This window comes from Dendrobates tinctorius, unplaced genomic scaffold (genome assembly GCF_039654945.1).
Source record: "Dendrobates tinctorius isolate UK_male_01 unplaced genomic scaffold, ASM3965494v1 ptg000159l, whole genome shotgun sequence".
In the NCBI taxonomy this organism is placed as follows: domain Eukaryota; kingdom Metazoa; phylum Chordata; class Amphibia; order Anura; family Dendrobatidae; genus Dendrobates; species Dendrobates tinctorius.
In genome coordinates, this window is record NW_027361826.1 from 3152739 (window position 1) to 3168256 (window position 15518).

Below are 15518 nucleotides of genomic sequence, written 5' to 3' on the forward strand. Positions count from 1 at the left end.
GTATCGGAATTCCGATACTGACTTCCGATACTTTTTTCGTATCGGATACCGGAATCGGAAGTTCCCATAAAGCTATCAGCCTGCTCGATTTGATTCAGCCAATGGGAATCCTCAGGAGTGTGGGCACATCCTGTTAATTATTGGCATGGCTGTGATTGGCTGCTGAAATGACGTCATCATGATGTGCGGTCTGTGCGCATCATGATGCGCGGTCTGTGCCGACTGCTGGGGGTCTGTGCCGACTGTCGGGGGTCTGTACGGGCCTCTCGGGGGCCTGTGCCGGCTGCCGGTGGTCTGTACGGGCCTGCCGGGTGCCTGTGCCGGCTGTCGATGGTCTGTATGGGCCTCTCGGGGGTCTGTGCCGACTGCCGGGTGCCTGTGCCGGCTGCCAGTGATCTGTGCGGGCCTGCCGGGGGTATGTGCGGGCCTGCCGGGGGGCTTGTGCCGGCTGCCGGTGGTCTGTGCAGGCCTACCGGGGGTCTTGTGTGTGTGCAGTCATCGTCCGATGGGACTACAAGTCCCATCGGGCGATGCCTGCTACACTGACAGTGATTGACACATAAGCCAATGATGGGACAGTAGTAGTCCCATCATCCGGCTAATGTGTTGAATGTAAAAAAAAAAAAACATACTACATACATAGTACATACATACTACATACATACATACTACATACATACAACATACATATATACCACATACATACTACACACATGCTACATACATGCTACATACGTGCTACATATATACATACTACATACATACTACATAAATACTATACTACATACAAACTACATATATACTACGTTCATACAACATACATATATACTACATACATACTACATACATGCTACATATATACTACATTCATACAACATACATACATACTACATACATGCTACATACATACTACATACTACATATATACATACTATATACATACTATATACATACTACATACATACTACATATATACATACTACATATATACATACTACATACATACTATATATATACTACATACATACTGCATTCATACAACATACATACATACTACATACATACTACATATATACAACATTCATACAACATACATACATACATGCTACATATATAGAACATACATATATACTACATACTACATACATGCTACATATATACTACATTCATACAACATACATACATACATACTACATACATGCTACATATTTACTACATTCATACATACATACTACATACATGCTACATATATACTACATTCATGCAACATACATACAACATACATGCTACATATATACTACATTCATGCAACATACATAGATACTACATACAGTATATACTACATTCATAATACTACTGTATTATATATTATTATTATATGTATTATTATACTACTGTATTATCACCCATCCCTTGAAGATTGTGAGCCCTCGCGGGCAGGGTCCTCTCTCCTCCTGTACCAGTTATGACTTGTATTGTTTAAGATTATTGTACTTGTTTTTATGTATACTCCTCCTTACATGTAAAGCGCCATGGAATAAATGGCGCTATAACAATAAATAATAATAATAATAATTCATACAACATACATATATACTACATACATGCTACATACATACTACATACATACAACATGCTACAGACATACAACATACATACATACATGCTACATACTGCATACATACAACATACATAAATTCATACAATACATACTACATGCAATACATTCATACATTCATACAATACATACATAGACATACAGTACATATAACACAGAGTACATACTCACCAATACTTGTCACATTGTTCCCCGAAGCCAGTGTCATCTAAGGAAAAATATGAAAATAACAAACAAGACATATACTCCCTGATCTGCAGAAATCCACGCGTGTCCCACACCGATCTCCCATGGAGAGCAGCAGCATCAGCTGATGCGACCGCTCTCTAGGGGCTCAAGGAATCCAGTGTTGGGAGGTAGGTATCCTTCCGCACTGTATTCCTCCGCCACTGTAAAAAAATAGTCCCTAGTCTCATTGCTGTGTGAAAAAGTTTAGAGAGGGGTCACATCAGCTGATGATGCTGCTCTCCACAGAAGATCGGCGTGGGACACTCACTCGTGGATTTCTGCGGATCAGAAGTTTTTTGTGGTTTGTTATTTTCTTATTTTTCCTTAGATGACACTGGCTTCGGGGATCAAAGTGACAAGTAATGGTGAGTATGTACTCTATGTTGTATGTACTGTATGTCTATATGTATGTATTGTATGAATGTATTGTATGTAGTATGTATGTTGTATGTCTGTAGCATGTTGTATGTATGTAGTATATATGTATGTTGTATGAATGTAGTATATATATAGCATGTATGTAGTATGTATGTATGTACTATGTATGTTGTATGTAGTATGTATGTTGTATGTATGTAGTATATATGTATGTTGTATGAATGTAGTATATATGTAGTATGTATGTAGCATGTATATATGTAGTATGTATGTAGTATGTATGTATATATGTAGTATGTATGTAGTATATATATATGTAGTATGTATGTAGTATGTATGTAGTATATATATATATATGTAGTATATATATAGTATGTAGTAGGTATATATGTAGTATGTATGTAGTATGTATGTAGTATGTATGTATTATGTATATATGTAGTATGTATGTAGTATGTATGTAGTATGTATATATGTAGTATGTATGTAGTATGTATATATGTAGTATGTATGTAGTATGTATATACATAGTATGTATGTAGTATGTATATATGTAGTATGTATGTAGTATGTTTTTGTTTTTTTTTTACATTCAACACATTAGTCGGACTACTACTGTCCCATCATTGGCTAATGTGTCAATCACTGTCAGTGTAGGAGGCATCGCCTGATGGGACTTGTAGTCCCATCGGACGATGCCTGCACACACACAAGACCCCCGGCAGGCCCGTACAGACCACCGACAGCCGGCACAGGCCCCCGAGAGGCCCATACAGACCACCGGCAGCCGGCACAGGCCCCCGGCAGGCCGGCACAGGCCCTCGAGAGGCCCATACAGACCACCGACAGCCGCACAGGCCCCCGACAGGCCGGCACAGGCCCCCGAGAGGCCCATACAGACCACCGACAGCCGCACAGGCCCCCGAGAGGCCCGTACAGACCACCGAAAGGCCCGTACAGACCTTGCCCGCACACACAGACACGCACAGTGTCCGCCCACGCACCGCCCACACTCTTCCCCCCTCCCGAACAGGCTGTACAAGGCAAGAGAGGGGTTTTTTCAATTCCGATATTTCTGTCCCATTGACTTGAATGGGACTTCCGGGATCGGAATCGGCGATACCCGATCCTTTTTTTAGATCGGCCGATCCATTCCGATACGATATTTTTCAGTATCGGCTGATATCACTCAACACTAATCCTGAGCACTGTCCTGTCTTTTCTGCATTAACCCCTTCACCCCGAAGCCTGTTTTCACCTTCCTGACCAGGCCAATTTTTACAATTCTGACCACTGTCACTTTATGAGGTCATAACTCTGGCACTCTTCAATGGATTTCGGTGATTCGGAGACTGTTTTCTCGTGACATATTGTACTTTATGATAGTGGTAACATTTCGTTCATATGACTTGCATGAAAAAAACGGAAATTTGGCGGAAATTTTGAAAATGTCACAATTTTTCAAAGTTTTAATTTTTATGCCCTTAAATCAGGGAGTCATATCGCACAACATAGTTAATAAATAACATTTCCCACATGTCTACTTTACATCAGCACAATTTTGGAAACATAATTTTTTTTTGTTAGAACGTTATAAGGGTTAAAATTGACCAGCGATTTCTCATTTTTAAAACAAAATTTGCATAACCATTTTTTTTGGGACCACCTCACATTTTAAGTCACTTTGAGGGGTCTATATGACAGAAAATACCCAAAAATGACACCATTCTAAAAACTGCACCCCTCAAGGTGCTCAAAACCACATTCAAGAAGATTATTAACCCTTCAGGTGCTTCACAGGAATTTTTGGAATGTAGAAGGAAAAACAAACATTTACTTTTTTTTCACAAAGTTTCCTTTAGACCAATTTTTTTCTACTTTCGCAAGGGTAACAGGAGAAAATGGACCATACATTTTGTTGTACAATTTCTCCTGAGCATGCCGATACCCAATATGTGGAGGAAAGCAACTGTTTGTGCGCACGACAGGGGTCGGAAGAGAAGGAGCGCCGTTTCACTTTTTGCATGTAAAATATGCTGGAATAATTAGTAGACACCATGTCGTATTTGTGGAGCCCCTGATGTGCCTAAACAGTGGCAATCCCCAACAAGTGACACCATTTTGGAAATTAGACCCCTTATGGAACTCATCTAGATGTGTATTGAGCACCTTGAACCCACAGGTGCTTCACAGACGTTTATAACGTAAAGCCGTGAAAATAAAAATAAAAAAATCTAATTTTTCCCAAATAAATCTTTTTTAGCTCCAAATTTTGCATTTCCATAAGGGTAACAGGAGAAATTTCTCTATACAATTTGTTGTGCAATTTCTCCTGATTTCACTGATACCCCATATGTGGTCGAAAAACTACTTTTGAGGCACAGTGCGAAGCTCAGAAGGGAAGTAGCGCCATATTACAGTGCATATTTTCCTGCTCTTGTTTGAGGGTGCCATGTTACTTTGGCAGAGCCCCTGAGGTGCCAGAACAGCAGAATCCCCCATAAGGGACCTCATTTTACCAATTAAACCTCTCAATGAATTCATTCAGGGGTGCAGTGATTATATTGACACAACAGGTGTGTCACAAACGTTTATACCATTGAGCAGTGAAGAAAAAATAATTTACATTTTTACCACCAAGACTGTGTGTTAGCCCCAAGTTTTACTTTTTGACACTAGTAAATGGGTAAAAATGGCACCAGAATTTGTCTCACAATTTCTGCTGAAAGTAGAAATACCCCATATGTGGCTGTACAGTACTACTTTGCTATACAGGCTAACTCGGGAGGGACGGAGCGCTATTTGCCTCCTGGAGGGAAATAAAAAAGTTAAGACTATTGGATCTAGAGGAGAAAAAAAACAAAAGCACAAAAACAAAAAATTCTCAGGTCTTTAAAGGGGTTAATCAACTTTTCCAAAGTAACCCTAGCTTTGATAATGATTCCCATCAAGCTACCTCATATTTGTTATATGGAATTTTAGTCTATGGAAATATCGGTCAAATCAATATCAAGATTTTAAATTATTACTGAAGATTTGAAATATTTAAAATTGACAGGTATCACACATACAAAATTGTGTAATCCTACTATAATTGTATTTTTGCTAAGAGATTAATTTTAAAATAAATGCTTTTTTTTCAGGTCATCCTGGATATCACCCTGAGAACTTCAAGCTTAGTTTTTCAGTTCGTACTAACTACATGTATGGACGGATGAAGAAAACTCTACCAGAACTCTACGCATTCACCATGTGTTTGTGGCTGAAATCTAAAACAGTTTCAGGATCTGGGACTCCATTCTCTTATTCTGTAAATGGCCAACCCAATGAGATTGTCCTTATTGAGTGGGGTCATAATCCAATGGAACTTCTCATTAATGATAAGGTGAGGCTCAAGGAAATAATCCTACCCAGGCCGGGGTCAGACTTGCGTGTGCAAGAAATAGATGCACCCGCACACTCCGATCCAGAGTGCCGGCGGCAGTGCTGGGTATTGATGCGCGAATGTCACCCAAGTCTGACCCTGGCCTCAGTCAAAAATCATTGTAAGGCTGGAGTAACACTGCCGAATTTCTCATGCGATAATCGCATCGCATAGCACGGACTAGCCGGCACCTCTCCTGACCTGAGCATGACAGCATGATGGATTACTATGCAGCTGTCAAGCCAGGTCAGGAGAGGTGCCAGCCAGGGCAAGTTTTACGATCCAATTCTCGGACGAAAAATACGCCAGTGTGTCTCTGCCCTAAGAAGGAGAACCAGTAACTAGTCCTTACCACTCAACCTTACTTTATTCCATCTTTCCAATCCACCTAGTTCACACATCCAGTATTCGATCAGCAATTATATCTGCATTTGATCTGCATTTTTCACCCACTCCTAATTTTGCTTTTCAAATACTGATGTAAAATACTGACCAAATACTGGGGCGTGGTTACCACCGCCGTTCACTATGTACTGAGCGGTGTGTTAAGCCCGGTGGTTGGCGCTCATAGCAGATGAGCATTTTTGTTACACATAGCAGGGCTGTAGCTTTGCTATGTGTAACACAAGCAATCAGATGATCACAGATTCTAGTCTTCCATGGAGACTATTGAAGCAAGTAAAAAGTAAAAAAAATTATTTAAACAATATAAATTGTTGCCCCATTCAAAATAAAACAGTAAAAAAAATAAAAAATACACATATTTGGTATCGCCGCGTTCAGAAACGCCAGATATATCAAGATATAAAAAGAATTAATGCAATCAGTAAACGGCATAACGAGAAAAAAAAAATCAAAAACGCCAGAATTACATTTTTTTGGTCGCTGCAACTTGTAATAAAATGCAATAACGGGCGATCAAAACATCGTATCGATCCAAAAAAATTGTATCAATAAAAACATCAGCTCGGCGTGCAAAAAATAAGCCCAGACCCCCAAAATGGAGACTCTACGGGTCTCAGAAAATGGTGTTTTTTTAAAAAAAATTACTTTTTTACAAACTTTGGATTTTTTTCACCACTTAAATAAATAAGAACCTATACATGTTTGGTATCTACAAACTCGTAATGACCTGGGGATCATAATGGCAGGTCAGTTTTAGCATTTAGTGAACATGGTAAAAAAAAAATTGTGGAATTGCACTTTTTTTTTGCAAATTCACCTCATTCACATTTTTTTTCCGTTTTACAGTACACTATATGGTAAAACCAATGGTGTCATTGAAAAGTACAACAAGTTATGGCTCTGGGAAGAAGTGGAGCAAAAAACGGAAACACAAAAATGGAAATAGCCCTGGTCGTTAAGGGGTTACTAGAGTTTTTTATATAACAAGTTCCCTTTAAATTGTTTGATTAGTGAGAATCTTGGAACTGTAGGCTTGTGCATGAATTGAAATATTTAGTCATAACTTATATAACCTAATCTATTATTATTTAATATCATAACTTGCAAATGTATTTATTTATAACCTTCACTTGTCCACTTAAATATATGCCATTACTACATTATATACACAGCTCTGGCAAAAATGAAGAGACCACGGCACAGTTTTATAAAAATCAGCTTCTCTACATGTCTGACAGCCATTCCATTCCAGTGTCAGTTGAATTCCAACCAGAGTACACCTCATTCTACTTAATGTGCTTCTGATTAGGTGATCGCCTGAACCAAATCTTATTTATTGAAGGAAAGTATAAAAAACCCTGCTGTGATGTTCACAATCCTCTTGCAATTGGACAAGCTGAATGGCAAAACAAGTAATAGTAATATCCCAGAAGTAATAGGAAGGAAAAAATAACTTTTAACTATGCCAATGGAGTTGAAAAGAAAAGGGCTCAATTCTGGCTTTACTAGCAGAGGGATACAGTGAGCGTCATGTTGCCTCCATCCTTAAAATTTCTAAGATGGCAGTCCATTACAACAAGGTCAAGCAGCAGATATTGGGGACAACAAAGCTACAGACCGGCAGAGGGCAAAAACTCTCCACTGACCGGGATGACTGTCATCATATTTGAATGCCACTCAGCAACCGCAGGATGACATCAAGTGACCTACAAATGGAATAGCAAATGACAGCTGGGGTGAAGTGCAGGGCAAGTACAGTTCGAAACAGGCTCCTAAAGGCAGGGCTCAAGTCATGTTAAGCAAAAAAAAAGCCTTTCATCAATGAGAAGCAACGGAGAGCCAGGCTGAAGTTTGCCAAAGACCATAAGGATTGGACCATAGAGGACTGGAGGAAGGTAATCTCTGATGAGTCTAATTTTCAGCTTTGCCCAACACCTGGTCATCTAATGGTTAGACGGAGACCTAGAGAGGCCTACAAGCCACAGTCTTGCACCCACTGTGAAATTTGGTGGAAGATCGGTGATGATCTGGGGATGCTTCAGTAAGACTGGAATTGAGCAGGTTATTCTTTGCGAAAGATGTATGAATCAAGTCGCATACAAGGTTATCCTGGAAAAACAGTTTATTCCTTCTGCTGAGGCAATGTTCCCCAACTCTGAGGACTGGTTTTTCCAGCAGGGCAATGCGCCATGCCATACAGCTAGGTCAATCAATGTGTGGATGAAGTACCACCACAACAAATCCTTGTCATGGCAAGCCCAATCTCAAGACCTTAACCCCATTGAAAACCTCTGGAATGTAATCAAGAGGAAGATGAATAGTCACAAAACATCAAACAAAGAAGAACTGATTAAATTTTTGTACCAGGCGTGGAATAAGGTCACCCAAAAGCAGTGTGAAAGACTGGTGAAAAGCAAGTCAAGACGTATGAAAGCAGTGATTAAAAATCATGGCTATTCCACCAAATATTGATTTCTGAAATCTTCCTGAGTTAAAACATTAGTATTGTTGTTTCTAAATTGTTATGAACTTGTTTTCGTAGCATTATTTGAAGTCTGTGAGCACTGCTTTTTTTTGTTATTTTGACCATTTCTCATTTTCTGAAAATAAATATAAAATATAGTGGTTGGAAATTCGGAGACATATTTTCAGTCGTTTATAGAAAAAAAGAGCAAATTTCATTTTACTCAAAAATATACCTATAAGGCCCGGGTCACACTGGCGATTAAATCGGACGCAGCATGCTGCGATTGTCACCGATTTTCGGATCGGATTCGACAATACAAGTCTATGGGGGCGACAAAAAATGGGACTAAAAACGGACCCGATGTGTGAGTTGCGATAAAATCGCACCTGGTGTCCTTTAGCAAAAGCCGGCATTTCTTCCAATACAGTAAAATCACAGAGACCGGTTAAATAAAGAATGAATAGATCTAGACACACACATATATATATATATATTTTATACATGTCATAGAGACACATTAATATATATATTACAAATTCATACAGTTCACCATAGCAGAATAGCCGCGGAAACATTTGCCGGCTTTTGTATAATTATTCTCCAGCCCGACATGAAATGACACATGGTTTACATATAGTTAACCATTTCATTTCATGTTTTTTTTGTAATCTCTATCACTATTAATTAGATGAGGGTTTGTGGGTAAAATTTTGGACTTGTAGGGGTTAATTTAAGGGGTTAATTCGTTGTATGAAATTACGGAGATTCCCTGCACCCTCAGTGACGTCAGCAGGAGTCCTTGCAATTTAATACAACGAATTAACCCCTTAAATTAACTCCTACAAGTCCAAAATTTTAACCACAAACCCTCATCTAATTAATAGTGATAGACATAACAAAAAAAAACATGAAATGAAATGGTTAACTATATGTAAACCATGTGTCATTTCATTTCGGGCAGGAGAATAATTATACAAAAGCTGGCAAATGTTTCTGCGGATATTCTGCTATGGTGAACTGTATGAATTTGTAATATATATATTAATGTGTCTCTATGACATGTATAAATATATATATATATATATATATATATATATATATATATATGTCTAGATCTTTTCATTCTTTGTGTGGGGAAACCTGTCATTGGGCTCCATTATATGTCCATTTAGCTACCCAGCGAGAAAATCTCGCCAGACGGATGTCAAACGGATCCTTACATGCGATTAAAATCCTATCAATTAAGAAAAATCGCATAAAAAACGGATCAATGGTTAAGATACCTTTGTGCGATTTCGGACCGTTAAAATGGGACCGTTTTTTTAATCGTTGTATGTGACTCCAGCCTAAAGAGAAAAATCATACAAACTGAAAATTTTACAGTGGTCTCTTAATTTTTGCCAGAGCTGTGTATATATATATATATATATATATATTGTATATTTGTATGTACAGTTGTGCTCAAAAGTTTACATTCCCAGGCAGAATTTTTGCTTTCTTGGTCTTTTTTCAGAGAATGTGAATGATTATACCAAAACCTTTTTCTCCACTCATGGTTAGTGGTATGGTGAAGCCATTTATTGTCAAACTACTGTGTTTCTCTTTTTAAATCATAATGTCAACTCAAAACATCTAAATGACCCTGATCAAAAGTTCACATACCCCATTTCTTAATACAGTGTATTGCCCCCTCTAACATCAGTGACAGCTTGAAGTCTTTTGTGGTAGTTGTGGATGATGTTCTTTATTTTATCAGATGGTAAAGCTGCCCACTCTTGTTGGAAAAAAGCATCAAGTTCCTGTAAATTCCTGGGCTGTCTAGAATGAACTGCTTGCTTGAGATCTCCCCAGAGTGGCTCAATGATATTGAGGTCAGGAGTCTGAGATGGCCACTCCAGAACCTTCATTTTGTTCTGCTGTAGCCACTGACAGGTCGACCTGGTCATGTGTTTTGGATTGTTGTCATGCTGGAATGTCCCATGCGCAGCTTGCAGGCTGATGATTCCAAATTTGCCTCCAGTATTTGCTGATAACATGCTGCATTCATCTTTCCTTTAACTTTGACCAAGTTTCCTGTGCATTTGTAGCTCACACATCCCCAAAACATCAGCGATTCATCTCTGTGCTTTATAGTAGGAATGGTGTTCCTTTCATCATAGGCCTTATTGACCTCTCTCCAAATGTAGCGTTTATGGTTGTGGCCAAAAAGTTCAATTTTGGTCTCATGACGCCAAATTACCTTGTTCCAGATGTTTTGAGGTTGTCTCTGTGCTGTTTTGAGTATTGTAGGCAAGATACTTTGTGGCTATTGCGCAGTAATGGGTTTCTTCTGGCAAATGAACCATGCAGCCCATTTTTCTTCAAATGCCTCCTGATATGCATATGGAAACTGCCGCACCGCTAGTGCGAGAGTCCAGTATTTCAGCTGATGTTATTTGTGGGTTTTTCTTTGCATACCAAACAATTTTCCTGGCAGTTGTGGACGAAAGTTTTGTTGGTCACCTGAGCGTGGTTTTGTTTTACAGAGCCCCTGATGTTCCATTTGTTAATCACAGTTTGAACACTGCTGACTGGCATTATCAATTCTTTGGATATCTTTTTGTATCCCTTTCCTGTTTTATACAGTTCAACTACAGTTTATCTGTAGATCCGTTGACAATTCTTTTGCTTTCCCCATGACTCACAATCCAGAAACATCAGTGGCTGGATGAATGATGCAAGAGTCAGTCCCAGTCAGCTTTTAAGCGCACACACTGATTACAAGCAAACAGGTCACAGGTGAGGATGTTACCTTTAGTAGCCATTCAAACCCATTTGTGTCAACTTCTGTGCATGTTATCAGGCCAAAAACACCAGGGTATGTGAGCTGTTGATCAGGGTCATTTGCATGTTTTGGGTTGTCATTATGATTTAAAAAGAGAAAACACAGTAGTTTGACAATAAATGGCTTCACCCAACCACTAACCATGAATGGAGAAAAGGTTTTGGTGTTAACTTTCATATTCTCTGAAAAAAGGTCAAGAAAGCAAAAATTCTGCCGGGGTAAGTAAACTTTTGAGCACAACACACACATTCATACTCATGGAGAGATAGTGACGTATATTAAAAAATTGTCACAAGAATAAGTCAAATAAATGCATTAAAATCATAGAGCTACAGGCAAAAAAAGAAGAAAAAAAAACAACAAAAAGCTATGCAAGAAAATGCCTTTTTTCGAATAAATCTGTTACCATTATAAAGTAGTAACAGTATAAAATGGTGTCACTTACTGATAGAGTTTCCATAAAACTCCTGTTTATTGGCTGCAGAGAGAGCCGAGTGCTGTGACTCAAGAAGTGCATCTCCACTCTGCCCCTACCGGCTAATTGAAGTTTTCTCCTACAGCTGTCAATCAGGAGTGATTGAGTGCAGCTCATGAATATCGAGGACTACTGAGTAGTGATGGGCGAGTAGCATCGTTGCTCAGATTTTCCCGAGCATGCTCGGGTGATCTCCGAGTATTTTGGCATGCTCAGAGATTTGGTTTACGTCGCCTCAGCTGCATGATTTGCAACTTGTAGACAGGCTGAATACATTTGGGAATACCCTAACAAACAGGCATTCCACACATGTATTCAAGCAGTCGCAAATCATGCAGCTGAGGCGATGAAAACTAAATCTCCGAGCACGCCAAAATACTCGGAGATCACCCGAGCAATGAGTATACTCGCTCATCACTACTATTATTATTATTGTTCATTTGTATAGCGCTATTTATTCCATGGCGCTTTACATGTGAAAAGGGGAAATATAGACAAGTATAAAAAACATGTGTAAGACAAGGGACACACAAGTACATAAGGAGAGGGGACCCTGCCCGCGAGGGCTCACAATCTACAGGGATGGGTGAGGATACAGTAGGAGAGGGTAGAGCAGGTCATGCGGTGGTTCTGTAGACCGAGGAACATGGCAGGCTGTAGGCTTGTCGGAACAGGTGGCTCTTCAGGTTCTTCTTGAAGGTTTCCGTTGATGGTGAGAGTCTGATGTGTTTGCAGAGAGTTCCAGAGTATGGGAGAAGCACGGGAGAAGTCTTGTATGCGGTTGTGGGAAGAAAAGATAAGGGGAGAGTAGAGAAGGAGATCTTGAGATGATCGAAGGTTGCGTGCGGGTAGATACCTGGAGACCATGTCACGGATGTATGGAGGAGTTTTGAATTGGAGCCTCTGGGCAATAGGAAGCCAGTGAAGGGCCTGGCATAGGGGGGAGGCTGGGGAGTAGCGGGGAGACAGGTGGATTAGTCGGGCAGCAGAGTGTAGGATGGACTGGAGTGGTGCCAGAGTGCTAGAGGGGAGGCAAGAGAGGAGGAGGTTGCAGTAGTCGAGGCGGGAGATGATAAGAGCATGCACTAGTGTCTTTGTGGTTTCGTGGTTGAGGAATGAGCGGATCCGGGAGATATTTTTGAGTTTGAGGCGGCAGGAGGAGGCGAGGGCTTGGATATGTGGTTTGAAAGAAAGCACAGAGTCGAGGATCACCCCAAGGCACCGAGCGTGCGAGACTGGGGAAAGAGAGCAGCCATTGACATTGGATTTGTCTGGTGGAGGGGTAGAGTGAGATGGGGGAAAGATGATGAATTCTGTTTTGTCCATGTTCAGTTTGAGAAAGCGAGCAGAGAAGAAGGCTGAGATAGCAGACAGACATTGTGGGATTTTGATCAGTAAGGAGGTGAGGTTGGGTCCAGATAAGTAGATCTGCGTGTCATCAGCGTAGAGGTGATACTGCAGACCATGGGATTCTATGAGCTGTCCCAAGCCGAAGGTATAGATGGAGAATAGTAGGGGTCCTAGGAAAGAGCCTTGAGGAACACCTACAGACAGGGGGCGAGGTGAGGAGGTGGTGTGTGAGAGGGTGACACTGAATGTTCAGTCTGCTAGATATGACGAGATCCAGGATAGGGCCAAGTCTGTGATGTCAAGAGATGAGAGAATCTGTAGCAGGAGGGAATGGTCCACGGTGTCGAAGGCAGAGGACAGGTCCAGGAGAAGGAGGACAGAATAGTGTCGCTTGCTCTTGGCGGTTAGTAAGTCGTTAGTGACTTTAGTTAGAGCAGTTTCAGTTGAGTGATGCGGTTGGAAGCCAGATTGTAACCGGTCAAAGAGGGAACAGGAGGAGAAGTGGAAGGACAGTTCAAGATATACATGCTGTTCCAGTAGTTTTGAGGCGTAAGGGAGAAGAGATATCGGGCGATAGTTAGACACAGAGGATGGGTCAAGGGAGGGCTTTTTGAGGATGGGTGTGATTGAGGCATGTTTGAAGGATGAGGGAAAGACACCATTTGTAAGTGAAAGGTTGAAGAGGTGTGTTAGAGATGGAATGAAGACTGTGGCCAAGTTAGGGATGAGGTGGGACGGGAGTGGGTCGAGGGCACAAGTGGTGAGGTGTGATCTGGTGAGCAGATGCACATTATTTAGTAGACATTTGATCTCTGCTTGCTTTGCAGCTGATAACCAGTGGTTTTATAAAAACCATAGCACAAAACAATCAGAATCACATGAATATGATGATTGCAGGTTACCTTTAATGCCTAGAGATGCCTACTAGCAATGGGCGAGTAGCATCATTGCTCAGGTTTTCCCGAGCATGCTCGGGTGATCTCCAAGTATTTTGCCGTGCTTGGAGATTTAGTTTTCATCGTCTCAGCTGCATGATTTGCGACTTATAGACAGGCTGAATACATGTGGGAATTCGCTAACAAACAGGTATTCCACACATGTATTCAAGCTGTCTAGCAGTCTCAAATCATGCAGCTGAGGAAACGAAAACTATATCTTCAAGCAATCCAAAATACTCGGAGACCACCCAAGCAACGAGTATACTTGCTCATCACTATTGCCTACACCTCCTAGACAGGTGTGGGCTGAATTTTCTGCCTACAGATATTCCTCCTTAAACCAGCACACTGGGCCAAGCATGCATATCTTTCATCCAAATTGTAGATCCATGTATCCCACAACATGAACTATAGGGGGAGAGTGGTGGGGCCTACATTAGATAAAAAAATGCAGCCAACATTCATCTAACATGTAAGGGCACCTTCAGAAATGTCTGTTGGTACCGTCTTGTATATTAGTGCTTTAACAAAAGGTCTTAATAATTGATTTGTACCTAAAATGTAGGGACTCGTCTTCAAGACATGTACTCAAGATTTATTATTTCTATTTGTAATTTCATTTTATAGAAAAACAAACTATTGGCAGAGACTTGGTATGGGATGCATCTTTTTTTTTTTTTAGAGAAGTATGCATGGTCAGTGTCTGGTTAAAGGGAATCTGCCAACAGGTTTTCTCCTTCGTCTCATTGGGGGACACAGAGACTGTGGTGTGTGCTTCTGCCGTCTGGAGGCTGACACTAAGTATACAAAAAAAGAGTTAGCTCCTCCTCCGCCGCATACACCCTCGCCCCCAGACCGGGCGTAACTCAGTTTTTTGCTTAGTGTCTGATGGAGGCACACGCAGTCTGGAGCTCCAGACTAGGTTTTTTTTTTTTTTTTTTTTTCCTCTATGAAGATAAGACAGGGGCGACGGATCCTATAGAGAGGATCCGATCTCCCCAAATCATCAACGGGCGACCACGTGTGAGTAACCCTCCACGTGTTTCTCTCCCGCACCGAGGGACACATCTGGGACTTTTCCCCAGACAACTATTTTTCTTTTTTATTTTGAAAGAGGCGGCAACGCATCCTGATAAGAGGATTGCGGTTTCCCCATCGTCCCCAACGGGCGAGCACGTGTGAGCGATCCTCCACGTTGTTCTCTCCTGCAACGTGGAAATGCCCCTACCACCCCTAGGTAGTGAGTCTAGGGGTGGAGTTGGAGGCGCAGGTAAGCCAGGGATTGAAGCGGAGAGCGGAGAGCGGTACAGTAGCCTCCCCCTCCCTGCCCAGGGATGGGGTTGAGAAGCACCTCCGTGGAGCCCCCTCGGCGGCCCGGCTCACCTTTGGTTGATCAGGCCGGGACCAGGTA

The 15518-nt window shown here is 41.0% G+C and overlaps 1 protein-coding gene across 1 annotated transcript in view; it reads left to right on the top strand.

Annotated features, from left to right (window-relative positions):
- Positions 1-15518, top strand: part of NPTXR (neuronal pentraxin receptor) — an 87526-nt gene that overhangs the window by 58166 nt on the left and 13842 nt on the right. The window contains exon 3 of the mRNA XM_073549445.1: positions 5368-5609. Coding sequence (XP_073405546.1) covers positions 5368-5609 — 242 coding nt within the window. The remainder of the gene's footprint in view (positions 1-5367; positions 5610-15518) is intronic.